We start from the raw sequence: 26,863 nt of genomic DNA, 5'->3' as shown, positions 1-26,863 counted from the left end.
TTCGTAGGAGCTTCATCCTCCCACCATTTTGGGGCATATAGTACTCTTGCTGTAGTAGTCACATACAGAAACAAACTCCTATGATTATTTGGTACATCAAGTCCAATTATCCATAGGAGAAAAGTTTCTGGTCTTTTTGGGAGAGTCCTCTCAAATATTTTTTTTGCCGTCTCATTATGTATCATCTCCCAAAATCCCTTTGCTACTCTACCACATATGATAAAATGTACCAGCAAATGTACCTATCCTTATTCAGTTCTTAACTCAGGGATAGGATTGCACTGGCCAGAAAAGCTGGGTTAATATTCTTTATATTTTTAGTAACTGAATTTTTGAAACTTGGATATTTTCTCTTGAGTTAATGGTTCAGGACTGTTTTCTTCTGAATCATCATTGCATTTGGGAAGAAATACTTCTCCAAACCCCAGTTAAAGGGCTCTCAAAAACAGTAGTGGCTTTTATATGAGAGCTGAAGTAAATCTATCCTTTATTTGCTTGATTCTTGTCATGTTTTCAGAGCTAGAACTGCTGGTACCTTCTGTCCCCTATGCTTTATGAAATCACAAATGTGCCAATTCTAATCCTTGCACAGATGTGCCAGCTATAGCCTTTTGTTGATACCTTACAAGTTTACAAAGCTATTCTTAATTTCTGATTTAAACATTTGCATGTTTGCACACCTGTCTTTTTATGCCATTTTAGTGCATGGTTAATGTAACCATTAACTTGCCCCCCACACTTTTTTTAAAAAAATAAAAAATAAATCTGTCCTGCAGGTGATCAAACTTTTCTAAAAATAGCACACTGGGCTAATTAAAATGGAGTTGTCCCTTTTTATCACATGCTGTGGAAGTCATGAACCCTGAGTGGCAAATATATAATTACAAGGTGCAATGTAATAGCTTATAATTCAATTTAGACATCTGTTTAATGAATAGGAAGCAGATAGTGTTGCAGTTTGTCAGTCACATGGATAATTGATCAAAACAAAACATGCCAGACCAAAGGCTCTTTTATTTTTTCATGTGCTAATAGATTGCAGGGGGAAGAGATTTAAGTCCTGCACGCACATGTTCCTTAATTGTGTGCCAGTTTATGCGCCAACTGAGAACTGCATCTGCAGTTTAATCTGGGGACCAGTTAACACGCTGCCCTTGATATGGATGCTCCATGCCAGCTGAGCATGTCCTCATCAGAAAGTGATATTGGTTCTGCAGGACCTCTGAACACCCCATGATTTAAGGTTGATGTAAAGGTTACTGTTATAGCAGTTCTGCCTAGCAGTTACCAGTGAAACCATAGATGGCATCTTGAGCTCATCCACACTTACCTTTCCTCCATTCTTTCCAGGTGGTGTCCACTCTTTAAAGTTTTGTGTCCAAGTTCCCATTATTGCCTTTTTTCTTTGCTCCAGAGCTATCCCCACGAAAACCCGCTTTTTAAAGTTCAACTGGAACAAATGGCAATCTGTGGAGAACCCAAATTGACATTTGCCCCAATTGAGCACTAAAGAATGGATTTTCACAGAGAAAGCTGTGGGGCAAAAGCCTTAAGTGTGGACCTGTGCCTGGAAACAGCAAGGCGAAAGGCAAGTGTGAATAAGCCCTCAGTTGTTGCATTGCTATAGAGTTGAGCAGCTTTTGACTGCCATGTGCAAGAAACTGCAGCATCCTGTTTAGTTCAGACATAGCAAACAGTGTTTTTTGTTCTAAAACTAGAATATAAAGCCAGGAACAGATCTCCATCCATGAAGATAAAAGCACAAAGGCATATATTGAATCCAGCTCACGCAGACCTCCTTTCACTGCAAATTATTCATTTGAGAATTATAATTTTTTTCAGAGAAGCTTCAGAACTTCCATTGGGGAATGAAAACAAATGCTATAAGTGGGCTGCAAAAGGGAAAACTTACTTCATCATTGTTTTGGAGTTCACTGATGGTGTCAACAAACATGTAGCTTGGGGTGATCTCATAGCTGTTAAATAGCTGGAGTTACAAAAGTATGTTTTAGACTTTGTTCCAGGAAGCTTATCAGAGGAACTATAGTGAAAATATCAATTATGGTGGTCAAACGTCCTTGAAAAAAAGGTTGTCCTCTTCCACTACCACCACCCATGGAGTATGTAGCCATGAAGGAGTGTTGGGTATTTTACATTGTGCACTCTCAATCTACTTGTGGTGTTGGTGAGTACCATTGGGCTTAGCTTAAACAGCCCAGAATCCCCTGCAACATGAGGGGAGTCATTGTAGACCAATCAATATGGAAAGTATTCCCTGGTCTTAATGCCACTTAAAAGTCTGTGTTAGCTTATGGATAGCATAATAAATGGTCAAAGGTCTGGAAACGATGCCTTATGAGGAACGGCTAAGGGAGCTGGGCATGTTTAGCCTGGAGAAGAGGAGGTTAAGGGGTGATATGATAGCCATGTTCAAATATATAAAAGGATGTCATATAGAGGAGGGAGAAAGGTTGTTTTCTGCTGCTCCAGAGAAGCGGACACGGAGCAATGGATCCAAACTACAAGAAAGAAGATTCCACCTAAACATTAGGAAGAACTTCCTGACAGTAAGAGCTGTTCGACAGTGGAATTTGCTGCCAAGGAGTGTGGTGGAGTCTCCTCCTTTGGAGGTCTTTAAGCAGAGGCTTGACTACCATATGTCAGGAGTGCTCTGATGGTGTTTCCTGCTTGGCAGGGGGTTGGACTCGATGGCCCTTGTGGTCTCTTCCAACTCTATGATTCTATGATTCTATGATGTACTGTTACAAAAAGAAGTGGGAAGAAAACTTCCAACCTATGCCAAATTTAACTGACAATCATAAAAAGAGGAAACTGCTTTTATGACAGTAAGGCAGCCGTCTGTCTCCTCATCACAGACAAGTCCGGTTAAACATGAGGCAACTTGGCTGCCAAACACCAGGAAAGCCAATGAGGCAGACATGCCAGATTTGCAGTGCCTTCCATTATTATTCTACCCTGACCTCTAAAACCAGTTATGGGAATGATACACATATCTGCAATTTGCAGATTGCATTATCAATATTTATCTGTTTATTTAAAACATTTACAGAGTACCTTGCTGCCTGATGAGAGGTCTCCATGGTAACTTACAATAATACAAGAAACTTCTAGTTTTTGAGGGGTTTTTTTCAAGGCAACTATTAAGTTGTGGGTGAACATATCAGATGACATAGCAATTCTTCAGACAGCTCTTGTTTATTCACAGGCCAGAACAGAATAGGGCTGAAGGATTCAGCCAACCTGCTTATATGAAGCTCAACTACATGGCAACAGTAACAACTTTCTGTAACTATCCAATCACTGAACGTCACTTTCAATTCCTTATTTGCATATGCGGACCTGAGTGAAAACTATCTACAGTATCCCCCTGCTGGCCCAGGGTGAGAACTTCAGTACATAACAGCAACATTGAGCAGTTGGGAGGTCTCTGTTTCCCCTTTGCCAGTGTACTGTTTCTTCTTGGCACCCAGCACAAAACTGGGCCAGGTACCTGGCGGTCCTTTCAGAAAGGTGTAGCAGATTCAGGGGAGGTAGCTGCTTGAGGTGGGCTGGTCTGTACACCCCAAATCTGCTCTCATAAATGAATTGTCTTTGAGGGGGAACCATTGTGGGTATACAACCTTAGGATTTGTTTATCTTTTGGTGGCAGTAGCTAGATCATTTATAGCCCAACAATGGAAAAACTCAAAGGCTCTGAATGCTGCACTATGGTATTGAAATTTATGGAACATAGTTATAGCTGAAAAAACTCACTCACCAAGTAAGACTTCTAAAAGGACCTGAATATCCCAAGTAATTTTATGCAAGAATGGAGTAGCTTTATCATACAGTAGTTACAAAATTGTGGTCATCCCTTATTTGCATATTTGGAAATCAGACTGAGAGGCAATAACTGATTTTCCTCGTCTTTGTATGGTATATAATTTTTGTATTACATTTTGTAACCGATATTTCTTAAGGAAAAGAGTTGAAAGGTGTATAGCACTCCCCCTCCCTGCAATTGAGCAGACTTGTCCATTCAAGAGAGCAGCTCTTTTGGGTTCCTTATGGCACCCCTGGCTGAAGCAGGCTAGCCTGCAGTTCTGTTGACATTCAAGTATGCGTAGAATGCTGCTCAAAAGATTTCCGAAATTACTACTGAATTCAAAAACCCCATAGTAATCCAAAATTACTTTTAGAATGGTCCTTGGTAGCTTTTATTGTGTCAGAAAGCAATTTTGGAAAACATAGCTCAAGACATTATTTTCCACATCTCATGCTCTGATTCATTTATATTAACATATCTCTGAACAACCAATGGAACGTGAAAGTGCCTTATGCTACTATTGCTGAGGGGGGCAGGGACGAACACAAGATTGCAAAGAGACAAGCCTCTGTCTTGCTCATCCAGGTAAAACTGGTGATGTCAAGAATGTTTCATTCATTCACCAAATCATTAATTTTTCGTTATGTCTTTCAAGGCCTTGACCCTTCAGCCAAGAATGTTGAAGTGTGCAAATTTAAGTACGCATCCAAGTGTTTCAAGGGTCACAAAGTTATTGCCTTAATTGAAACCATGTTTAAAAATAGAATGCCTTGCACTTTGCATAAATAAAATATCTATGTGGATCTGGAATACTGAGCAAGCTTGCCACTTTAGGTTGGAGTCCTTCTAAGGAGGGCAGTGGCTCAAAATAGCTGTATTTATTATAGTAGGTCTGGACAGTGCCTGAATATTATGAAAGCTGGATGCTCTTTGTTTCCAGGGCTAGAAAGGAAGTAAAACCTCCCCCTTCAGCCACTCCAACGTTGAACGCTTTAGGATAACCCAACTATTTACACAGCAGCAATGCTCCCTTCCAAGAGAGACATGTTTGTATACCAATTTCTATAACAGCTGGCATTTTCAGACTGAACGTCTTACCTGAACATTAAAAACCAGCTTCTCCTGCTTTATAGTACTGTTTCATGATATATGATTTTTTTTTTTGCAGTTTATTGTTGTGAATTGCATGAGAAGGATCATTGCACATGTATGCTTATTATTATTACATACATGTTGGACCTGCAACAAAAAGGTGTATGCTCACCTCAGCAGTGCCTCCCCCCACCCCCGGTCACTCTGCATTCAGTGGCTATTGCATATGTTTGTTTGCTCTGGGACTTTTCTGGATGGTGAGAGGAAGGAGGAAACCCTACCTTTTAAAAAGTGCTTGGTGGTGGGGTTTTTTTTTTGGTACTTCTGCAAACCTCAGGGCTTCCCTGAGCAGGGTGATATCTCTCTCTCTCTCTTTCTCTCTTGTTTCTTACTGGAAAAATCTACCAGCTATATAACATAAGGCACACAATGTACTTACCAGATAATAAAATACAGCAAATTCTTCATTCAACCATGCCATCTACTCATGATGATTTACCACTCCTTAATAGTGAACTCAGGTGGCGAATGTGGATGAGATTACAGCCAAAGCATGACCACCATTTGGGCTTTCAGTCAAAGGCCCACCTACTCCAGCATTCTGTTCACATGGCAGCCATGAGAAGCTTGAAAAGTGGGACCTGAGTTCAACAGCACTCTCCCCAGTTGTGATCCCAGCAACTGGTATTTAGAATCATGCCTCCTCCAATAGTGGAGGCAGAGCATAGCCGTCACAGCTCATAGGCACTTGATAACCTTATCGTCCATGAATGTGTCCAATCCTCTTTTAGAGCTGTCTAAGTTGGTAGAGACATCACCTTGCCAACAGAGGTCTGTTTAGTAAAAGCTATGGTTTTCCCAGTAGTGATGTATGGAAGTGAGAGCTGGACCATAAAGAAGGCTGATCGCCGAAGAATTGATGCTTTTGAATTATGGTGCTGGAGGAGACTCTTGAGAGTCCCATGGACTGCAAGAAGAACAAACCTATCCATTCTGAAGGAAATCAGCCCTGAGTGCTCACTGGAAGGACAGATTGTGAAGCTGAGGCTGCAATACTTTGGCCACCTCATGAGAAAAGACCCTGATGTTAGGAAAGATGGAGGGCACAAGGAGAAGGGGACGACAGAGGACGAGATGGTTGGATAGTGTTCTTGAAGCTACCAGCATGAGTTTGACCAAACTGTGGGAGGCAGTGGAAGACAGAAGTGCCTGGTGTGCTCTGGTCCATGGGGTCACGAAGAGTCGGACACGACTAAACAACAACAACAACAAAGTTGGTAGCCATCACTGCTTCTTGTAGGAGCCATCACTGCTTCTTGCAATAAACTCAACAGTTTATTGCAAGTACTTCCTTTTGTCTGTCTTAAATCCTCCCAACATTCAGCTTCATTGGCTGCCCATGGGTTTCAGCATTATGACGGGGTGTGTGGTTAACATTTTCTCTTGCGTTTTACTCATAAGTACTATTTTCTCATGCATGCGAACACAAGAACTTCCATTTTAGCAGGGAGGGAACATCTTAGTTGACCATTACATGCACTTTTTTCAACTTCACAGGAATCTTAAGCTTTTAAAAAAGAGTCAGCATATATAATTGAGGGTGGTATTTGATGTTAGTCCTACTTAGAGAAGACCCATTGAGGTTAATGGACATGAATAACTTGGGTTTATTAATTTCAGTGGGTTTACTCTGAGTAGGCCTTAGCTGATTGCAACCCAGGGTTTTAAAACATTGCCTGCTATGATTACTACATGCATAACAGTTGCCACATCTAATTTAGTTACAGATAAGTTCCAATGAGTCTAGCAACACTTTAAAGTAAATTTGAATAAGATTGCAGGCAAAACATCTTCTTCTGTTGGTGTTTGCATAGTTAGTTTTTTTATATCAGCAGAGGTCTCACTGTTTCAGAGTCTCTGAATACCAGGCATGTGTAAGTAGATGCTCTGGCAAAGTAGTATAGTTCTTCAGTATGTTTGACAACTGAGAGTAATAGATAATGGACAGAAGATAAAAGGCCTTTTCAACCTTGGCTCCCTGTTTGTGGAATGCTCTTTCAGCTGAGGTGATTATGGCACCCTTGGTTCAAGTTTCAAACGGGCTCTGAAAAGTCATTTGTTTAGAGCTGCCTTTCCTTAAAGATACTGTTGTTGATTTAAATGGATGCTGAAATCGTTTTAATATATTGTCACTGAAATTATTTAATATGTTGTTTTTACTGGTTTGCTGCAATATGATGCTAAGATCGTTATTCATATTGCTTATGTCATTGCCATTTGAAGATAGTGCTATTTTAATGATGGTTTGCTTGTACTTTAGATATTGGGTGTTGTGTTTTTGTTTTTATGGAAGCCACCTTGTAAGGACCATCTGTACCCACTGTTTTGCTCACAGAAGAGCATTTGAGTCAGTTTCTGGTAAGGACAAATGGTGTTGCTGTACTACAGAGATCAAATTCCCATTCTCTTTACAAGAAGTCCCCTTTTAGCATTGGAAAACGAATATGCCTATCTCTTTGTTTGGAGTAATGTAGTAGTGTCAAGTCATTTAACCTCGTGTGATGGATGCTTAGGATGTGCAGTGAAGGAAGCATGTTCTCCTGAGGCCAGCATTCTTGTCACTTTTATTTTATACAGCTATTTGTGGTTCAACCACATGCTGTTGTGCTAGTGGTAGCTAAGAGATAGAATTGTTTTGGAGAATAGCCTTCCTAACTTGCACTGGGGCTGAAATTTACTATCGTGATCATTTTCCAACAGCACTTTTTAAAATTTCCATTTCTTAGCCTGTCTAAGGAGTTCACCTACCTCTTTATCAAATAATTTGTCTACATGACTCAACTAGTATTAATATATTTTGCTGCTTTTCTGGTGCCTGCTGCATTTCCTGTGATTTGTAGTCCTTAATTGTGAGAGCTGCCCTTGTTGTGCTGGTGAATACAATCCATAAACTTTCTATGGCTAAGGGCCAGAAGTATAAAATTATCTCATCAGAATGGCAAGCGCTGCTGTGTGTAGGGATTCCTCATCCATAGATATCACAGCGGTATTGTGAGATCTGGTTAAGCATGGTTGGATATTAAGTGTTAGGGATTGTGAATGGAACAAGCTCCTCTTGGATGTCTCTTGGGGGAAGGGGCTGGTGGTTTTTGCTGTTTGATTGTTTGCTTATTAACCTGCTCTTACCCTAAAGAGCTTAGAGTAGTATAAGTACAGTTGCCAGGCAATTTACACATGGGGGAAAAAAACTTGCTTAGTTTCAGCAACAGAACTGCAACATATTCTTTCATACCATTTTTCTGGTAGTCTTAAGTAACATGTTAATCTGCAAGAAAAATAATGCACTTGAAAAGGCCTTGCTTTTGGATGTCTATTTCAAATACCAAAATGTAAATAAAGGGTTCGCCACAATCTGGCTGGTCTTGTGCTCCAGCAAGAAAATCTTGCAGCATTGCATGAGTTAATTTCCTTATCTGCAGCTGCTCTCAAGTTTACTCAATGCTAGAGCCTGGTAAGATATCGGGTTGGATTGTTAGACATGGGATACCCCAATAAAAGGGTCCAGGAGGGATACACTTGGTCCACACAGGGATTGATGGGCCATGGTAACCTTCTGAATGTTGGGATTGTTCTACTTGATGTATGACAAGGGGCAACCCTCTACTCAGGGTCGATCCACCTTACTGATCAACCAGCAGGTGGGTTGCTCGATACCAGATACATACCTGATGCCTTAGCCAAAACTAGCTTACATCAGTAGTCAATAAAGTTGTAGCCAATTTTAATGCAATTCTGATCTTATGTGTCTTATTTATAACCTTAACTTGTCCCAAGATGAGCTCCATGCTTCCTGCACCTGGGTCCTCAAAAATAGGGCATCACCAGCAACATCCTCACCTGTCTTATGAACCACTTTCCTCTCCAGATATCTCAATAGCTTTTTGTCAGTCCACACTGGACAGGCTGGTACTGACATTCATTCATTCATTCATTCATTTGACGATTTTGTATTGCCATGTCATTAAATATCATGGCGATGTACAGCATTAAAACATAAAATACCATTAAAATACTATTGGTGGCCATTAGAAAAATGTCTGCAAATCAAGTCTTCAAAAAGACAGAAGAATGACAAGGGGGAACACAGCTATGGCCAAGGGGGCTGACCCAGAGGTGTGGCCTGGCTGAAGAAGTTAGTTTCTACTGTATGCAGACTTCCAGGCTTCATAAAAAATAAAGTTTAATTTACCATTAATGCAACTTGTAGTGAATTCATCTATAAAAAGCAGAATACAAGACAATGATAACTGAATTAATTATGTCAATTCCAGTGAAAACATGCAGTGTAGAAGCAGTCCCAGTGCCATTTCTGCCCACCCACCCATGCCACAGTATCTCAGACACTGGTCCTTTTTCTCTATAGGGCCAGTGCACCAGATGGTGGTTATGCTGTAATGGCTCATTTTGCATTCTGCATTGACTACATTGCCATGCAGAGCAGCTGTTTGGAAAAAAGTTTGTGATAGTGGCTCATCAACCACCTGTGCTATCCTATTTGATTGCCAGTTTTTTCTGGAAAAATAAGTTTCCAGACAAGGAAGCATATGGTTTTGTTGCCCCTGAGTTCAAATCAAATGGACAACATACTTTAGTTACAACTGCATTGTGGGAGAAGTTCAGTGCCTTATACAAATAACATCTACGATACTACCATCTCTCTTGATATGAGAAGGGCTTCCTAGCAGAATGGATGACCCACAACTGCTTAGCTAAACTCCTCTGGAGTTCTTACACCTCAGCATTCCAATTCAGGAATGTTGTATGCAAATGGTAGCTTTCTCTTTCCTCACTTATAACCTATAGTCTTCATACATCTGTCGAAGCTTCTTTTTGTGTAGTCACAGTTTCTCATCACCGGTGTCTTTTATGCTTGTGGATGCCTTGTATTAAACTATCTCCCATGTGGTACGATAAATGCTTTGCTTAGGAGCATCTGATCCCACAAATCTTTTTGAGGCAGTAGCTGTTTAGCTCCTGTTGATTTTAACGGCTTTGTTGCATTGGCATGAATTGCATCTCAAGTTATCTCCTGCAAGGCCCAATTTCTACCAGCATGAAGATCCATTTCAGATAGTAGATGGAGAGGAGGAGACACTAAGATCAATCTCCACCCAGAGGCGGAGCTAGCTGCTCCAGCACCTAGAGTGAGTCACATGCTGTGCACCCGGGGGTGGGGCTAGCTGCTGCAGGGGTGGAGCAAGCGTCCCAAGGGGGCGTCGCCTGTGGTGAGCGGCCCAGGACGGTGGCACAGTGATGTTACCCCCCAGGGGTGACACCCAGGGCAGACCACCCCACCACACCCCTTCCCTTCTGACAGCATCTAGCCACCTGCCTCATTTTCTTACTATTCCTTCTATTCCATTTCTCAGCCAGCCAGATCTAGTTCCCAAAGTGGCTCTGAAACACCTATTAAAATCATGCTATACAAAACATCAACATACAATAGAACCCCCAGTTAAAACATAGAATTTAATAATATAGTAGCAGGGGCACCTAACTCTTAGCTGGTACACAGATAGGAATCAAACCTCCTGGCTTGGGGATCTGATCTGCAACTGGTTTTAAAGAGAGAGCTGCGTGAATATGTCTTTTTAAAGCCTCTAGACGGGAACTATTCTGCTGGAGGGATTCAATTGCATACTGGCAAATTTAAGTTTTTGAGAATAACGTGGATTATAAAGCACTCTGGCACTCCTGTGCAACCAGCCTACTCCCCCCCCCAAAAAAAATCAGATTTATTTATTATGGTTGGGAAAGTGATGGGGAAATGCAATAGAAAGTCTGGGTTCACAATTGATTGGACAGGAAGTCACATAAACTCTGCGCAAACAAATGAGGATGAATACTTAATAAATGGCACACACCATATAACCTCTGTGCAAGCTTTGTGCACACAAATCAGGATAAATACTCAGTAAACTGGTCCTCTGGAGGTAACTTTTCAGAGTCTTTGCTAAGAGCTTAGGATGTCAAAGGCAAGGTTGGGAGGGTGGTAGAATAAGAGATACAATGTTCTATCTGTGGCAGAAGGAAAACACTGTTGATTCTGTAATTTTATGCAGTGTATCTCAATCAGCTGGCTTTGTCCATCTTTATGATAGAAAAGCTGAAGTTTGACTAGAAAATTAGTCAACATAGTAGAGAGTTGCACTGGATTTATATGAAAACTTTAGGAGTCAAGCTATTCTACTGTATCATGCTACAAAGTTCAGGGACGATTTGCTAGTCTCTGGTGCTTCTTTTTTTGGTCTTTTTGTCCATTTAGCTGCTTGCTTTGCTATGCTTCCTCTTCTAGTATGCCTTAAGAATAATACCAGGTGCCGGGAGTCCACTTGTTGAGCACCATTATTCTGTGAACCACCCTGAGACCTCTGGGTATAGGGCAGTATATAAATTCAATAAATAATAATAATAATAATAATAATAATAATAATAATAATAATAATAATAATAATAAAAAATTACGATGATATATCAAAAAGGAGATTTGATTTCTGAATGCTTTCAGTTTTCACACTGCAGAATAAAAATCATTTTAAAGTGACAAATGCCAACAGATTTTTATTCCCTGAGAGAACAATAAAAATGCAGTCTGTCACCAAACCTGCTTTTAAGGATTAATGGCAGCATGGAGTATAATCTTTATTTCGTTGACTTCTTCTTCTTCTTCTTCTTCTTCTTCTTCTTCTTCTTCTTCTTCTTCTTCTTCTTCACGACACAATAATGCCATTTGAAGACCATTAAAATGTACTATCACTAGGTCCAATTACTGCTGCTATGTCCCTTATCCTCCTGGGCTTTAATGCTTTCTTTTTTTTAAAACAGGAAACAGTGAGACACTTTCATTTATGAAACAATTTCCCTCAACCTTTGGGCAAAGATATGTTCTTCTCAAAGAAACCGATAGGTTGCTGTTGTCAGCTGAGAGTAATAGCAACATGTTTCTGACATCCAGAAAGCAGGGCACAGTCATACTCTACATCATTTGGTTAAGGCTTGTGCAGACATGGGAAATCTGTGGCCCTCCAGATGTTGCTTGACCCTGACACTCATTAGTTGCAGAGAGAGCCTTGACTTTTGGCAGCTCCAATTTAATCATAAATAAATAGACCTGATAAGCTCGTTTATGTAGGCAAGGTATCAAATGGATCTGAAAGGCTTAAGTATATTGGCTTGGTTCCTGAGATCCAAGCGTCTTCCATTCGCAGAAGGGGGACTCTGATATAGCAGGGACCCTTGTTGATGGAACAAGGGGAGGTGATTTTGGCTATTTCCCCACAGTCCTTGGTACATTAAAAAAAAAGCTTCCCCACAGCTACTTTAAAGAATCATGTGAAGTCACACTGATCTCTTTTATCACCTGACAACACCTGAGTGAGTAGCTACCGGTTATCTCCTTCTGGCCTGTAACATTACTTGCAGCCATATGCAGCAGAATGCAAGACAGCAACTATTTCTTCTAGCAAGGGAATTAAGAATTCAGGCCTGATTGCTTCAGCCTTGATACAGGACACTTGATGTCTTTATTGAAGTCAATAGGACTTCTCTTGTTTATATTCAGGACCGGAATGGAAGCCCGTGTGTGATTCAAGGGAACAATACGATCTAGTTGAGATTCCTGCATTGCAGGAAGTCAGACTAGATGACCCCCAGGGTTCCCTTCTAGCCCTACAGTCCTGTGCATAGCTGTCAACTTTTCCCTTTTCTTGCGAGGAATCCTTTTCGGAATAAGGGAATTTCCCTTTAAAAAAGGGAAACATTGGCGGCTATGGTCTTGTGATTCTTCTATAAATTAATGTCTGTAATGGTCACATAATTAAAACTGGTGGAAAAACTGAGGATGGGACAAACGCAGGGTAAATTGCTTATATGTCACTCTTATGCAACCAATGAGTAGCAATGGTTAGCAGCTTGAATAAAGTAATTATAGACATTTCCCCCCTAAATCCAGAGTGCTTTTCTAGGAAGTTAAGTTAATCACAACAGCATGATTTCTAGGAAAGACTTATGCTACTGCACAACCTGCTGATACCATTATTTCTGTATTTTATTAAATCATTATTAATAAGTTTTACACATGGGGTCATCGACAAAAAAATCGACAAAGAAAAAAGAAAAAAAATCATTTCACACAAGGAGCGTTTTAAAAATAATTATACAGATATAATAATTGCCACAGTATATCGTGAAGTCAGGGACTCGGGTGGTGCTGTGGGTTAAACCACAGAGCCTAGGGCTTGCCGATCAGAAGGTCAGCAGTTAGAATCCCCATGACGGGGTAAACTCCCGTTGCTCGGTCCCTGCTCCTGCCAACCTAGCAGTTCGAAAGCACGTCAAAGTGCAAGTAGATAAATAGGTAGCGCTCCGGCGGGAAGGTAAACGGCGTTTCCGTGTGCTGCTCTGGTTCGCCAGAAGCGGCTTAGTCATGCTGGCCACAAGCTGTACGCCGGCTCCCTCGGCCAGTAAAGCGAGATGAGCGCCGCAACCCCAGAGTCGGTCACGACTGGACCTAATGGTCAGGGGTCCCTTTACCTTTACCTTTATAGTGAAGTCCACCAACTTGGGTGACTTTAAAAGAGGAGTAGACAAACTCAGGGAGCGTAAGCCTAGCAATGGCTGCTACCAATGATGGCTATTGTTCAGTCCATGCCCTGGGAAAGCTTTCCCTCCCAAGCATCTTCAGAGCTCTAAGGGTTTTCCTGCCTTCAGGAAAATCCTGGCGAGCTCTTCACATAAATGAGTTTAGAGCTCTTCTGAGATCTCTTTCCGTTAGCAGCCTTGCTTCCCCATTAATCTACCTTTCATCAGGTGTGTAAGTAACCTTGTTCCTATCTTCCTATGAAATTTGCAAACTATAAAATGGCTCGCCTTTCTCCCCTAGGCCTTCTATTCCAGTGACCATGTGAAAATACTCAAGTCATAGCATACGATTAGGTACAAAAATTTTGAATACCTAGATACTGCATAAATGTTTTTCATTTATTTATTTTTTAAAAAAACAATCTTCCCCTTTCCACCATGTAGGTCTCAAAGCAGCTTAGAACAATAAAATATACACTATACAAAAGATCTGGCACTTCCAGAATTGCCAGCCAATCTTCTATGCAACTTCTAGGACATTTAGCAGATCTCAAAGCACATTTTCAAGACCCATAATTATGTCATAAGATACATGGATGAAACAAATTGTATCTGATGGGGAATAGTGTGCCTAATTCCAGGCTCTCCAATATGACTGACTGAGTTGATATTTGCCCCCTTTCTGCTGCCTTCCAAAAATGATGAATGGGGGCCTTAAATTGCATCATAAGGTACAAAGCTGAAATTGATACCAGTTGGCAGATAGTACCTTTCTGCATCTTAAAATATCCAGTTTGATTGCTTCAAATCAGTCCATTTATATGGACTGAGCAATATCACTCTTCTCATTGTATTTTGTTGGTACTATGCACATTGGTTCTGAAATTATGAACAGCCTTATAATAAAGTCAAAGAATATAGCTATTTTTTGACTTTAGGAATAAATACTTTGCATTCTTTTATTTTTACAAGCTATGGAAACATTAGAAAATATAAATATACAACATCAGAAGTCTACAACACAAATTCCTCAAACCCCACTTTTGCTTAAACATCAAGCCCACTCATCAGTTCCCTGTTTTAAGGTAATATGGATATGGAATCCACATGGAATCCACAAAAGCAAAACGTAACTGATTCAGCATATATTTCTTCCTCCCCACTGTAAGGTTGGCAGTTTCAGAAGTGCCAAAGCATTTGTAAGATGCCTAGATAGCCAAACCTGTTATACTTTATGATGTAAGTATTTTTGACACAGGTTCTTGGAGTATTCCACAACCTACATCATATGCTAATGCATTTCATAGGCAAATAACATAGGCAGACAAGAGAAAACTCACTGATCCATATTTCAACATGCAGTTTGACTTGGGATGAAAACTATGTGCTATTCCATTACTTTAGAAAACAAAAAGATACTGGGCTTTGTTGGTTTATGAATTATTCCTATGTATCAAGATAATTGATGCTCAGCTTTAATTTTTGTTTAGACTATACAAGTTTTCCTACATTAGGTATCCTCAAGGTTCAACATCTCAAGGTTGTTTCTTTATTTCTCTGGAGTCCAAGTATGGAAAGAATCCAAACTACAATTTGTTGTTTGCTTATTTAACTATTCATTGCACCCAGCTTACCTCCTGCACATTTTCAGCTTAAAAGCCGGTATGGAGAGGTACCATACTAAAATCAGGGGATAACTATGAATATTCTGATTAATCTGAACTTGTGGATGTACATTATCTTGTACATGTGAATAGGAGTGGTTTATAAAGATAGTGTTTTGCCTCCTAGTCTGGGGAATGGCCTTTTCTAGTTTAGAAAAGTATGGGTTTGTTATTTCTTAGAGTGGCTCTGGTTGTCTTGAAGAAGCAAAGAGGGTGAAGTACAGAAAGCTAAGGTTCCTATTTCTGCACAGTTTCTTAAAGTACATAAGGAGATTTCTGCTGTATCAGATCAAAAGCCCACCCAGTCCATATTGCAGATGTTAATGTTACACCGTATGAAGTGACTGGATGCCTAAGAACTGACTCCTTTTGGAAATGAACCCATTAAAAAATCATTCATAGTTTACTTGCAGAACTTTTCAAAAACATAACATAAGTATCAAGGATGCATCCAAAATGTCCATACAATGGTTTGTACTATCCAGCACAGGCTCAGCCTCTTAAAAATAAAAGATAGCTCTAAAAATCAAAACATTTTCTCTATCACCCATTCCAGCCTGCCTCAGGCTGCCTAAGGCTATACAGCTTCTTGGAGAGCTTCCTTTACATCTTTTTGTTCTCTGTGGCATTCAGAGAAAGACTAAAAGCCACCACCCTTTCAAGATGGTGAATTTGCAACTCACTAGGTTACATTACTAGAGGGACGCGGGTGGCGCTGTGGGTTAAACCACAGAGCCTAGGACTTGCCCATCAAAAGGTCGGTGGTTCGAATCCCCGTGACAGGTGAGCTCCCGTTGCTCAGTCCCAGCTCCTGCCAACCTAGCAGTTTGAAAGCATGTCAAAGTGCAAGTAGATAAATAGGTACCGCTCCAGCGGGAAGGTAAATGGCATTTCTGGTTTGCCAGAGGCAGCTTAGTCATGCTGGCCACATGACGCTGGCTCCCTCGGCCAATAAAGTGAGATGAGTGCCGCAACCCCAGAGTTGGTCACAACTGGACTTAATGGTCAGGGGTCCCTTTACCTTTACGTCAGGTTACATTACTAGGTTACAAACGACGGCTCCCTCGGCCTATAGAGCGAGATGAGCGCTGCAAACCCAGAGTCGTCTGCGACTGGACCTAATGCTCAGGGATACCTTTACTTTTACCTTTAGGTTACATTCAGTTTAGAGTAACAGAAAACAATCAACAGGTAATCATCAACCCATTTAGGCGCTTAGATTCTCTTAGAAAATTACTGTGGAAAAACCCCAATGTTAGCGCCACACATTTAGCCATTTTCCATTTTAAACCTTCATTAATACACATAGGTATTTTCCCATTTCTGTGTGAATTAAACCAATTAAACCCCACTCTCATAGTGGCCAATCAGATGCTGATGGCAAGCCTGCAAGTGTGACACACACTTTAGATAGCATCACTATTTGGGACCACTTACTGTGAGGGACGTGGGTGGCACTGTAGTCTAAACCACTGAGCCTAGGGCTTGCCGATCAGAAGGTTGGCAGTTCGAATCCCTTCGATGGGGTGAGCTCCTGTTGCTCAGTCCCAGCTCCTGCCAACCTAGCAGTTTGAAAGCACGTCAAAGTGCAAGTAGATAAATAGGTACCACTCCAGCGGGAAGGTAAATGGCGTTTCTGTGCGCTGCTCTGGTTCGCCAGAAGCAGCTTAGTCATGCTGGCCACATGATCTGGAAAAACTGTCTGCAGACAAACGTTAGCTCCCTCGGCCATGAAAGCAAGATGAGCGCTGCAACCCCAGAGTCGTTCACGACTGGACTTAACTCTCAGGGGTCCTTTACCTTTACCACTGTGAGCAGTTCTTCCCAGTGTTAACTGATATGAAGAATTTTATCATTCATAACTCATAGAAAAAGGGCTAAAAATTATGTCGTTCTACACTTCAGCCATTCCCACTTTTGACTGAAATTTGGCCATGGATCCTTTGTCCAAAAAAGAATAGCCACCCCAATTTAAAAGCATTTTTGTCTCCCTATTCAGCTGAAAGGTTCCCAGAGTAGTTTACAATAATCTGAAATTAGACAATCCCTATCCTCAGGTTTACAATATAAAATACATGACAAAGGGATTGGGAAGGAAGTTCTTAGATTGCATACCCACAACATTTAATTCTAGAGTCAATGGAGAATAGTGTACTGGGTTTTTTCTGCATAGTTCACACAGAATCTAGATATACTGCATATTTTTTGCCCCTGAAAAGTGCTTCTTGAGAAACTGGTTTCATTCTGAATATAAAAGCTCGTTAAATAAAAGGTTGATTCAGTGTTACCCTACAGTGTGTCCATTTGGGAACTGCTGTAAGTGGTTCTGACAATGGGTTTGTGCGTAACCACACTTGCCCAGTGGCATTGTGGGTGGGTGTATACCAAGATCACAATCTCGACTACCATCTTCATTCACCTGGGGCATGTGCAGAGAAGAAAGGATGTGGATAACCTAACCAGGGGCAAGGTTTTCAAGCATGTATCAAGAAACCACACCCATCTTTGTGGACAGCAGAATCTAGAATCAATCTAAATTGAAAGCAGAAAGTTGAGGATGAGTGTGAATGATTCTGGGTGGAGAAAAACTACATTTTGGTGCTACAGGTGGGCTAGCGTGCATGCAGACTTAGTTACAAAGTTTTTAAAATGGCTAGCTGAAATGGAAGCAGTTCAAGCAGAAGAGAAGCCCAAAGTTGATGGTCTCTCAGCAGAATCCTGCTTCCCAGCTCTTCTGCAGCAACCTGATAGAGTTGAGGGAAAGAAGGAAGCAGTAACTGACTTCCTAGCAGAGTTGATGGAGTGGCCTTCCTTCCCTTCTTCTGTTGCATCCTGGAGATAGGAAGGTGGAGAGATACGTATATGCCCAAGGCAAGATATATGTTCTTCCTAGCATGGACATAATGTTCATTTCTCTATAACTGATATACCTCTTTCCTTCCCACCGCTCATGCCAGGGGGCAGAAGCATGAGTCATTCGCATTTCCCCTCCATGTCTCCTGCAAAGGCATGAAACGTAATTTTTCTGTAACTTCCCCCCTTGTTTTAAACTTAACATTGTCTGGTTTTAAAATGTGTAATGATTTATATTAAAAGCAAGTAATAGATTGAAAATGAGACAGTTATACTTTGCAAGAAAATTTTCCACACAGTGAGTCTTCAACCCTGTGCCAAAGCATAGCAGTATCCGAATATAGCATACTAAAATTGTTCCAACAGAAGAGAGATGTTACGTGCCAGCTGAGAAATACAGTAGGTTCTGTGAAAGAGGGCAAATCATGATAAAAGCTAAACTATGCTGAGCAACAAGCTGAATTAAAAGGAGGTAATTATGTGACAGTGTTCTCTCTCAACTAAAATTCCTCACGGAATTTGCTGCTTAATGCTTCAGCTAACGTAGAATTGATGCTCAAACTCAGTGTCAACAGGTGTTCTCAAGCTGTTAGGTACTCTGGTCCAAAATGTAATGTCTTGTGTATCATCACTGCCATGTCCTCTTTGGCCAGTTATATATGCCACATCTACTGAACAGAATTTTTTTTTGCTTAAAAATTAGACAACCCACATTTGTCTTGATTTATTGTTTTGTTTCCATTCTCCTTGAAACACACATATACACACAGAGGAACAATGTGCCTGATTCATGGCTTAAGAAATAGCACAGGTACGTGTAGTGGTTGGGAGTTACTCGTGCGTAATCCTGCCCCGTTTGGGCATTAGATTGCCTGGTTAAACCCTTCGGACTGCACAGCCCATCTCAGCGTGGCTGCCCTTAGTCACTCGTAGAATCTGTCTGTGGGCGTTTCTTAAAGCGCTGCCAACATAAGAGCTGTTTGACGCCCAAGCGTCTCCGCCTCTCACTGCGCGGGAGTCTCCTGCGCAGGGTGGGCGTGGGTAGCGGGGTGCCTGGGCTCTCCTCACTAACTTCCAGCGAAGAGTCCTGGAGCCCCTGCACCTCCTCGTCCCGTTGCTCTCCTGGATCCCTGGTGTTACACTTATTCCCTTCCCCTTCTTCCCAGCTGAGTCTCCCCCTAGCGCTGGGACCTTCTCCTGCAGAATCAGAGACCCTCTCCTTCTCCCGTGCCTCTGATGTCAGTTCCCTGACAGTACGTAAGTAGGGCTCTTCTGGATCAGACCAGCGGCCCATCTAGTCCAGCATCCTGTTCTGACAGTGGCCAACCAGATGTCTGTTGGAAACCCATAATTTGATTTTAGTACAAATGCGATCTCTCCTCCTGTGGTTTCCAGCAACTGGTATTCAGAAGCATTACTGCCTCCAGCTGTGGAGGCACAGCATTGTGATTAGCAACTGGTGTATACTGCTCAGCTGGTCTTGCTTCACTCTGCCCTGCCCAGAGCCAGGAGACACAAACCATGATACTTCACTTAGCAGTACGTACATGTGAGACAGCATTCATGGTTTGTTTTTCTATAAGCAAACCACAGGAAGACGCCATTAGCACTATGGTTTTTCCATTCTAAGTCATAGGTCATTTCTTGCTGTGGCTAACAGGACACGTGAACTAATGTTGATTAGATATAGGTATGGATATACAGTGGTACCTTGGGTTACAGACGCTTCAGGTTACAGACTCCGCTAACCCAGAAATAGTGCTTCAGGTTAAGAACTTTGCTTCAGGATGAGAACAGAAATAGTGCTCCGGCGCGGCGGCAGCAGGAGGTCCCATTAGCTAAAGTGGTACCTCAGGTTAAGAGCAGTTTCAGGTTAAGAACGGACCTCCAGAACGAATTAAGTTCTTAACCCGAGGTACCACTGTAGATATGCTCACTCTTTTCTCCTTCTTACTCTCTTTGTACACATTTTTATATTAACGTGCTCCCAACAGAATATTAAAAATAGAATCAAACATTAAAAACTTCGCTAAACAGGGCTGCCTTCAGATGTCTTCTAAAAGTCAGATAGTTGTTTATTTCCTTGACATTGGATGGGAGGGCATTCCACAGGGTGGGCACCGCTACTGAGAAGGCCCTCTGTCTGCTTCCCCGTAAATTCACTTCATGCATTGAGGGAACCGTCAGAAGGCCCTCAGAGCTGGACCTCAGTGTCCAGGTTGAACAATGGGGGTGGAAACGCTCCTTCAAGTATACTGGTATAACACCATGAAGGTATGCTTCTCAAACTCTTCTTCAGCAACCTGATGGAGTTGAGGGAAAGGAGGAAGCTATACTTCAAAGCAGCTATGGTAACATGTAAAATATGAACTCACAAGTGACTAGTTCAGAGCTTTCCAAACTTTTCATGTTGGTGACACATTTTTTAGACGTATATCTTTTTGCGACACAGTAATTCATTTTTTCTAGCAAACTGTAGGTTAAACTAACTCCTTTCCAGCCCTGGGAGGAATGGGGGAGCATTCACACAACACACCTACACAATGCAATCAACACACCAACGTGTCACAACGCACACTTTGGAAAGCTCTGAACTAGTTACTTGTTTTATTCTCAGCACTTTGTTCTTTATCCTGTTTTTATCTTAAATTTTGAGCTTTCCTTCATGCTGCATCACATCTTGTTGTATTACTCTTTTATTGCTTTTAACACATCTTTTTAAAATAATAATCTTGTAAGCCACGCTGAGAAATTTCTGTTATAGGGAGGACTCTAAAAATGACAATAACATAAAAAGCTATATACCAATATTCATATAGCGACATTTATCTAACCACATATTTCATGGATGTGTTGTGGTAGGGCAGAGCTGTGGAGCCACCCTCCTGACACCAGTGTCACTAAAGCTTGGCTGGGCAGAATGGGACAGGGCAGGGCAGGGCAAGGGTGAGGCTGAGATGGTGGATGCACTGATGGAGCCAATCTGGTGCTCCTGATAGTGCATCTGCACAATCCCAACTTTGTCCCAGCCATGCACAGGTAAGATATAGGGATGCCTGCTTTGGGATGGTAGCTCCATGACTCTGCTTCATCGTACCAGCTGCTACTTGTTTCAAGCAATGCAGTGGGGATAGCAATCAAGCATATTTGGATGCAATTTCTAATGTGGATTTTGATGGGTACCTGATTCCCCCCCCCCCTGCAGTTCTTGATACAGCAAGTGGTATACATACAAAAGTCTACTTTCGTGCACTGATTTCTTAGCTGGATCAGGACCTGCTTAAATAACATGTTGCAAATCTTGATGAGCTTTGGCATCCAGACCAGACCCCCCAAAAAGGGGGGTATAAGAGGTTTTCTCATTATCTTTCATTGGGAAGAAGAGACTTGAACAGAATGCTTAGATATAGATATATGCACACAGCTGCTAAATGAGCAACTTCTGCCAAGTTTAGAGAGTGGGCAAGGCAGAGGCAAAAACATTTTATTACAATGTCCAAAGTTATACCATATTAACTCGCTACAGCAATTAAGGAGATGTTGATGCTTTGTCAGTTCACTGATGGATATACAAAACTGGAAGGGTCCAACCTTAATATATATAATGTTGGAGATATAGGTTTGGAAGAAAGATTGTTACTCTTTTATAGCAGAGTTAGCACAATGGTGATTGCTCTAAGCACATTAAAACTTGGTTAGATTTGCATCTGCCCTCATCCACCTTTAAACAAACATTTCCCACAAAAATACTTAGGCTAAAATAAATCACAGTCACTTAGCTTTGCAAATAAGTGGATGTTTTACTCAGAGTTTCTAGAAGTTGCAGCCAACAAATCTTCACCTGTTAGCAGTAAAATGAAGATGAAAAAGTTTTTCTTACAAAAAGGATCATGCAGTCTTTGGGTTAACAAAGATGCAGGCTATAAAATCTCTGTTTTGGAGAGATTTTGTTCACTTGGTGGTTCTTGCAGCTTGGAGCCACTGGCTGCATGGCTCATTGTTTGTTCCAGGAAGCACAAAGGAGGAAAAAAGAATGGGAGGGCGGAAACAAAAGGCTGCAGGAGGCCTGCTAAGTTCCACCTGCATTGGCAACCTGAGCCCAGCTTCTACCTTTCATGCACACAAGTGTGAGTCAGTAACTGTATATTACAACATACAATTCACGTGCCACTGAATTAATTATATTTAGCAAAACATGGCATACATTATGTGAACAGTTCAAGTAAAATCTTCAGCTTCAGTAAAGTTGGTGGGGTTTTGTTTCTGTATGGTCTTGAGGGTGTGCAGTGAAAAATAATGAGTTCATATTGTACAAGTAGATTATTTAGTGGCTGTCCATGAATATCTGAAAAATCCTCTTTGAAATTAATTTTCCGAAGAAAGCCTCTGTAGTGATATCATTTGTAAAGAGTAACAGAGCTCTTCAGTGGCAGTTTCACTGTGCTAGAAAGACAAATTGTTTCCTTGCAGAACACCCAAGTGCAGTTCAGTTTTAAGTGAGTCTAGCAATCCAATTAGGGTAAGATCTCCATATGAATGTTTTAATGTGATATATACTCCTAGGGAACATTTAAAAAGTGTCCTTATCTGCAGTACAAATTAGATGTGTAATTTAATGCCTTTAACTGATTTATCAACAGCTCAAGTTGTTTGTAATTTAGGATTTGGGAACAGCTCGCCACGTACAAAAGGTGGAAAGATATTCTGCATCATTTATGCCTTACTGGGAATTCCTCTCTTTGGTTTTCTGTTGGCTGGAGTTGGAGATCAACTTGGGACCATATTTGGGAAAGGAATCGCCAAAGTAGAAGACACGTTTGTTGTGAGTATGCTAAACATGTTGTCTTGAACCACAAATAACTTCTGTAACTTACAAAAACAATAACGTTGTTGTTGTTTAGTCATTTAGTCATGTCCGACTCTTCATGACCCCCCTGTTATATGCATATAACCCCGTTATATGCATATAACCCCCTGTTATATGCTTTATATTATTATTATTTTATAGGCAACAGGCATATAAAATAATAATAATAATATAAAGCATATAACAGGATCCACTACAAAACTACAAGATGCAATTAATGCAATTAATCGTTTTACATGGTGGAAAAGCTTTGGAAGTTGTCAAGAGGTAACACGTACAGGTACATGTAGCACGAACAAGTACATGTTTAGGTTCCCAGAGCAAAGACCATGCCTACTGCATTTCTTCTCTGGCCCTTCTGCTGCCCTGCTACCAAGGACTGTGCTATGGGGTGGATTATTTAGAGCAGAGATGTAAAAGTGCACAAAGGGCTAAACATCTCTCGCACTTCTCTGCATCATGATGCCACCTCCCAAAACTACTTTCCCCAATAAAATAATAGTAAGAAAAATGGCCATGAGGTGAATTGTACTACTTTTTCTGCAGTATCTATCTAAGTTGCCTAATACAATGGTAAAACCCTGGTGCTTATATAAAGCCTTTACCAAAGGGCTTTTGGCCTTGAAAGTTATAAAAACACATTGCACAAGAAAGCAAGGAGGAAAAAGGAAGCTGTGTTGGGAGGAAATGCACAAGAATCATTGCACTCACTTTAAAAATAAGAGCATGCCCAGAGCACATGTAAATATTTACTTTAGTTTCACCTGTGGAGTTTATGTATCATGACCACAAACATAAAAGGGTAAGAGTGACATTGAATTCCTGCAGCGACTTTGATGCCATTTTTTTTTAAACCAACATCACACTATATTATCCTAGGAAATAAATTCCTTGAAGGCAAAATGTGTAGAACCCAAATGAGACTAATTTATATAACCAAAACAATCTAAGGCATAAGAAAATAAAGCACATCAATTTTACTTTATTTTGCATTTTTCGCAATCATGTATTTCTATTGTCAGCCCACGCTATCTTCTTATGAGACTTGTCTCCTTGGGTCTTGGGGAGACTCATTGCTGAAACTTATTTACCCTGTACCCATGAAAGATTCCCGCCCCCACTGTCAACCTTGTGCTTTTGCTCTTAGTGCTGTTTTGCTGCATGCTTTGTTTTCTTAGAAACTTTTAAACGTTGTGTCTAGAGGTTTTTAGTAAAAACATTAACATTTTATAAACACATACATGCATACATACAAAGCCACTGTTTTACTAATAATGGATTCTTCTCTTCTTCCATCCACCTTTCCCTTTCTTTGTTCTTCCGCCCCTCCCAGAAATGGAATGTGAGTCAGACAAAGATTCGCATCATATCGACAATAATATTCATACTGTTTGGTTGTGTGCTGTTTGTTGCTCTCCCTGCAGTCATATTCAAGCACATAGAAGACTGGGACACACTAGATGCAATATATTTTGTAGTTATCACCCTATCAACGATTGGGTTTGGTGACTACGTTGCAGGTAAGTTTTTTATAATTTTTTTTACTAAAGTCTGCTGTTTCAGTTTTTTAAAAATATACAGAGATGTGTACACTATTTATTTATTTTATTCCTTAAGATTTATATGCTGCTTGTTAGTAAACAACAACAACAAACAAACAAACCCAACAACCTCCAAGCAGTTTAGTGTCTTATTTATTTACTAAATTATTATTTTATTTATATACCACTCTTTATATAAAAGAAAAATCAGAGTGATTTACAGATTGTAACATGGAATATACAGCCACAACAACTAAGAAATGTATTTTGTGGTGTTATCTTGTATTTTTATGCTGCGAACTGTCCTGAGCTGAGCTCTACGAATGAAAGGCAGTATACAAATGTAATAAATAAATAGATAAATAAACAAAATAAGAAAAACATTAAAATATTGGATACCAGGCTATCAGCAGCAAAATACAACCAACCAACTGCCTCAATTATCTCTGTAAAACATTATCAAAAGGACCTGAAAGGCTTTTGAAATATAGACTCTGACATATGAGAATATGTCATAATGTTTTCATCTATATAGGCTCATACTCGACTACTGAAATGTGTATGTTTTAAAATGTGAAAATGTCCTATTGCTGTCATTTTCTTCTTGTATGAAACATGCATGAAAAACTTGATTCCTTTATCTGCTTCCATATGCATATATTATACAAAAATGACGTTGGGATTCTATTTCCATGCACAAAAAACTGTGATCCTCATAGACAAGAATGGACTATGGTATGGTTATGTTGATAAAACCAACATAGAAGGAAGCATAAATAATTCCCAAAGGCATCTATTCTCCTGGCTGGTGTTCTATCAAAACTGGTATATTATTCAAAGCCATAGAACTGGTATTTTTATCTTGCTTTTATGCAACGAAATGCTTACCCTGGTTATGTTTACAGTAGGAACATTATGTGCAAAGGCTCACTTAACTGTAGAACATTGACTAGAACATAGAGTATGTTAGTAATTTCTGTTAGTATAATTTTTTTGCTCATTTTCCACTTCATGGACCACTTGATGCAACATTTTTTCATACAGTTCTAGTGTCATATCAAGACCATTTTTAAAAAATATATCCTGATATACACCTCCGTACATTGGGATTCTCTCTGTAGCTCAGTGGTAGACTATCTGCTTTGCATGTAAAAGCTCCCAGCTTCAATCCCAGGGATCTCCAGAGAGGGCAGAGAGAGATTCCTTGCCTGAAATCCGGTCAGTAAAAACAATGCTGAACTAAATGAACCAATAGCCGTGATTCAGTGGCAGCTTCATATGGATTTTGCTGCTAACTATACTGCTATCTGTGGGTTAAACCACAGAGCCTAGGACTTGCTGATCAGAAGGTCGGGGGTTCAAATCCCCTCGATGGGGTGAACTCCCATTGCTCGGTCCCTGCTCCCGCCAACCTAGCAGTTTGAAAGCACATCAAAGTGCAAGTAGATAAATAGGTACTGCTGCGGCAGGAAGGTAAACGGCGTTTCCGTGCGCTGCTCTGGTTCACCAGAAGTGGCTTAGTCATGCTGGCCACATGACCCGGAAGCTGTATGCCCCCTTGGCCAATAAAGCGAGATGAGCACTGCAACCCCAGAGTCAGCCACGACTGGACCTAATGGTCGGAGGTCCCTTTACCTTTACCTTTACCTTTATACTGCTATCTGCACTGTTGGTTTGACTCTCTACCAAAAAGTAAAATGTGGAGTAAAAAATGGAGGACTTAAAGTAACAACTACAAAGGACCCCTCCTGGCATTTTTGTGTGTGTGCACATGCATCATAGTATGTGCTCATGATGCTATATTATGCATCATAGTATGTGCTCATGGGGGCAGTCACATGTGACCCAGTTTTCAATGCACATGCAATGGCTTTGGGGTGGTCACACTGTTTCATTTCCAATCTGTGCATATCCTGTAACTTTCTGCTGAAATCCCTTAACAGTTACACCGCAAATGCTTTGGTTAATTTTTGTCCCACATTTGCTGCATTGTAGGCCTTCTGGACAGCAATAATGTGGTAGCGTTGGGGAAGCATTGCAGAACAAACTGAAGCAGAGTGCAATCACCACTTCATATTGTATGCTTTAAGAGTATACATTATATCTGTGTGTGTGTCTGTGAGTGAGAGAGTTTGTGGTTTTATGATTTTAATTATACATTGTACTTATTTTAATTTTTATATTTTTACAACTTGTCCTAGGTACATTTGGTAAAGTGTGGGCTATAAATGCAAATCATAAATAAACAAACACAACTTGAATTGATCAGACCGTTGCCCAGGCTTTTCATGGAAAAGGGACCCAAAGTAATCTTGTCTACTCACTAAGTAATTGATCCACTCACTAATCTTCCATAGGTCACAGTAGACAATCCAGACCA

At 40.7% G+C, this 26,863-nt stretch overlaps 1 protein-coding gene across 5 annotated transcripts in view; it reads left to right on the top strand.

Annotated features, from left to right (window-relative positions):
• KCNK2 (potassium two pore domain channel subfamily K member 2) overlaps positions 1-26,863 on the top strand; it is a 124,019-nt gene that overhangs the window by 62,827 nt on the left and 34,329 nt on the right. For 3 of the 5 annotated variants that reach the window (XM_083494651.1, XM_083494655.1, XM_083494653.1), the window contains exons 4-5: positions 22,716-22,897; positions 24,276-24,462. In XM_083494651.1, coding sequence (XP_083350777.1) covers positions 22,716-22,897; positions 24,276-24,462 — 369 coding nt within the window. The remainder of the gene's footprint in view (positions 1-22,715; positions 22,898-24,275; positions 24,463-26,863) is intronic. The other 2 variants (XM_083494652.1, XM_083494654.1) reach the window with 1 other exon arrangement.

The sequence above is a fragment of the Podarcis liolepis genome, assembly GCF_965112155.1.
Source record: "Podarcis liolepis genome assembly, chromosome: 3".
NCBI classification, from domain to species: domain Eukaryota; kingdom Metazoa; phylum Chordata; class Lepidosauria; order Squamata; family Lacertidae; genus Podarcis; species Podarcis liolepis.
This window is presented reverse-complemented; position numbering and strand designations above follow the sequence as displayed.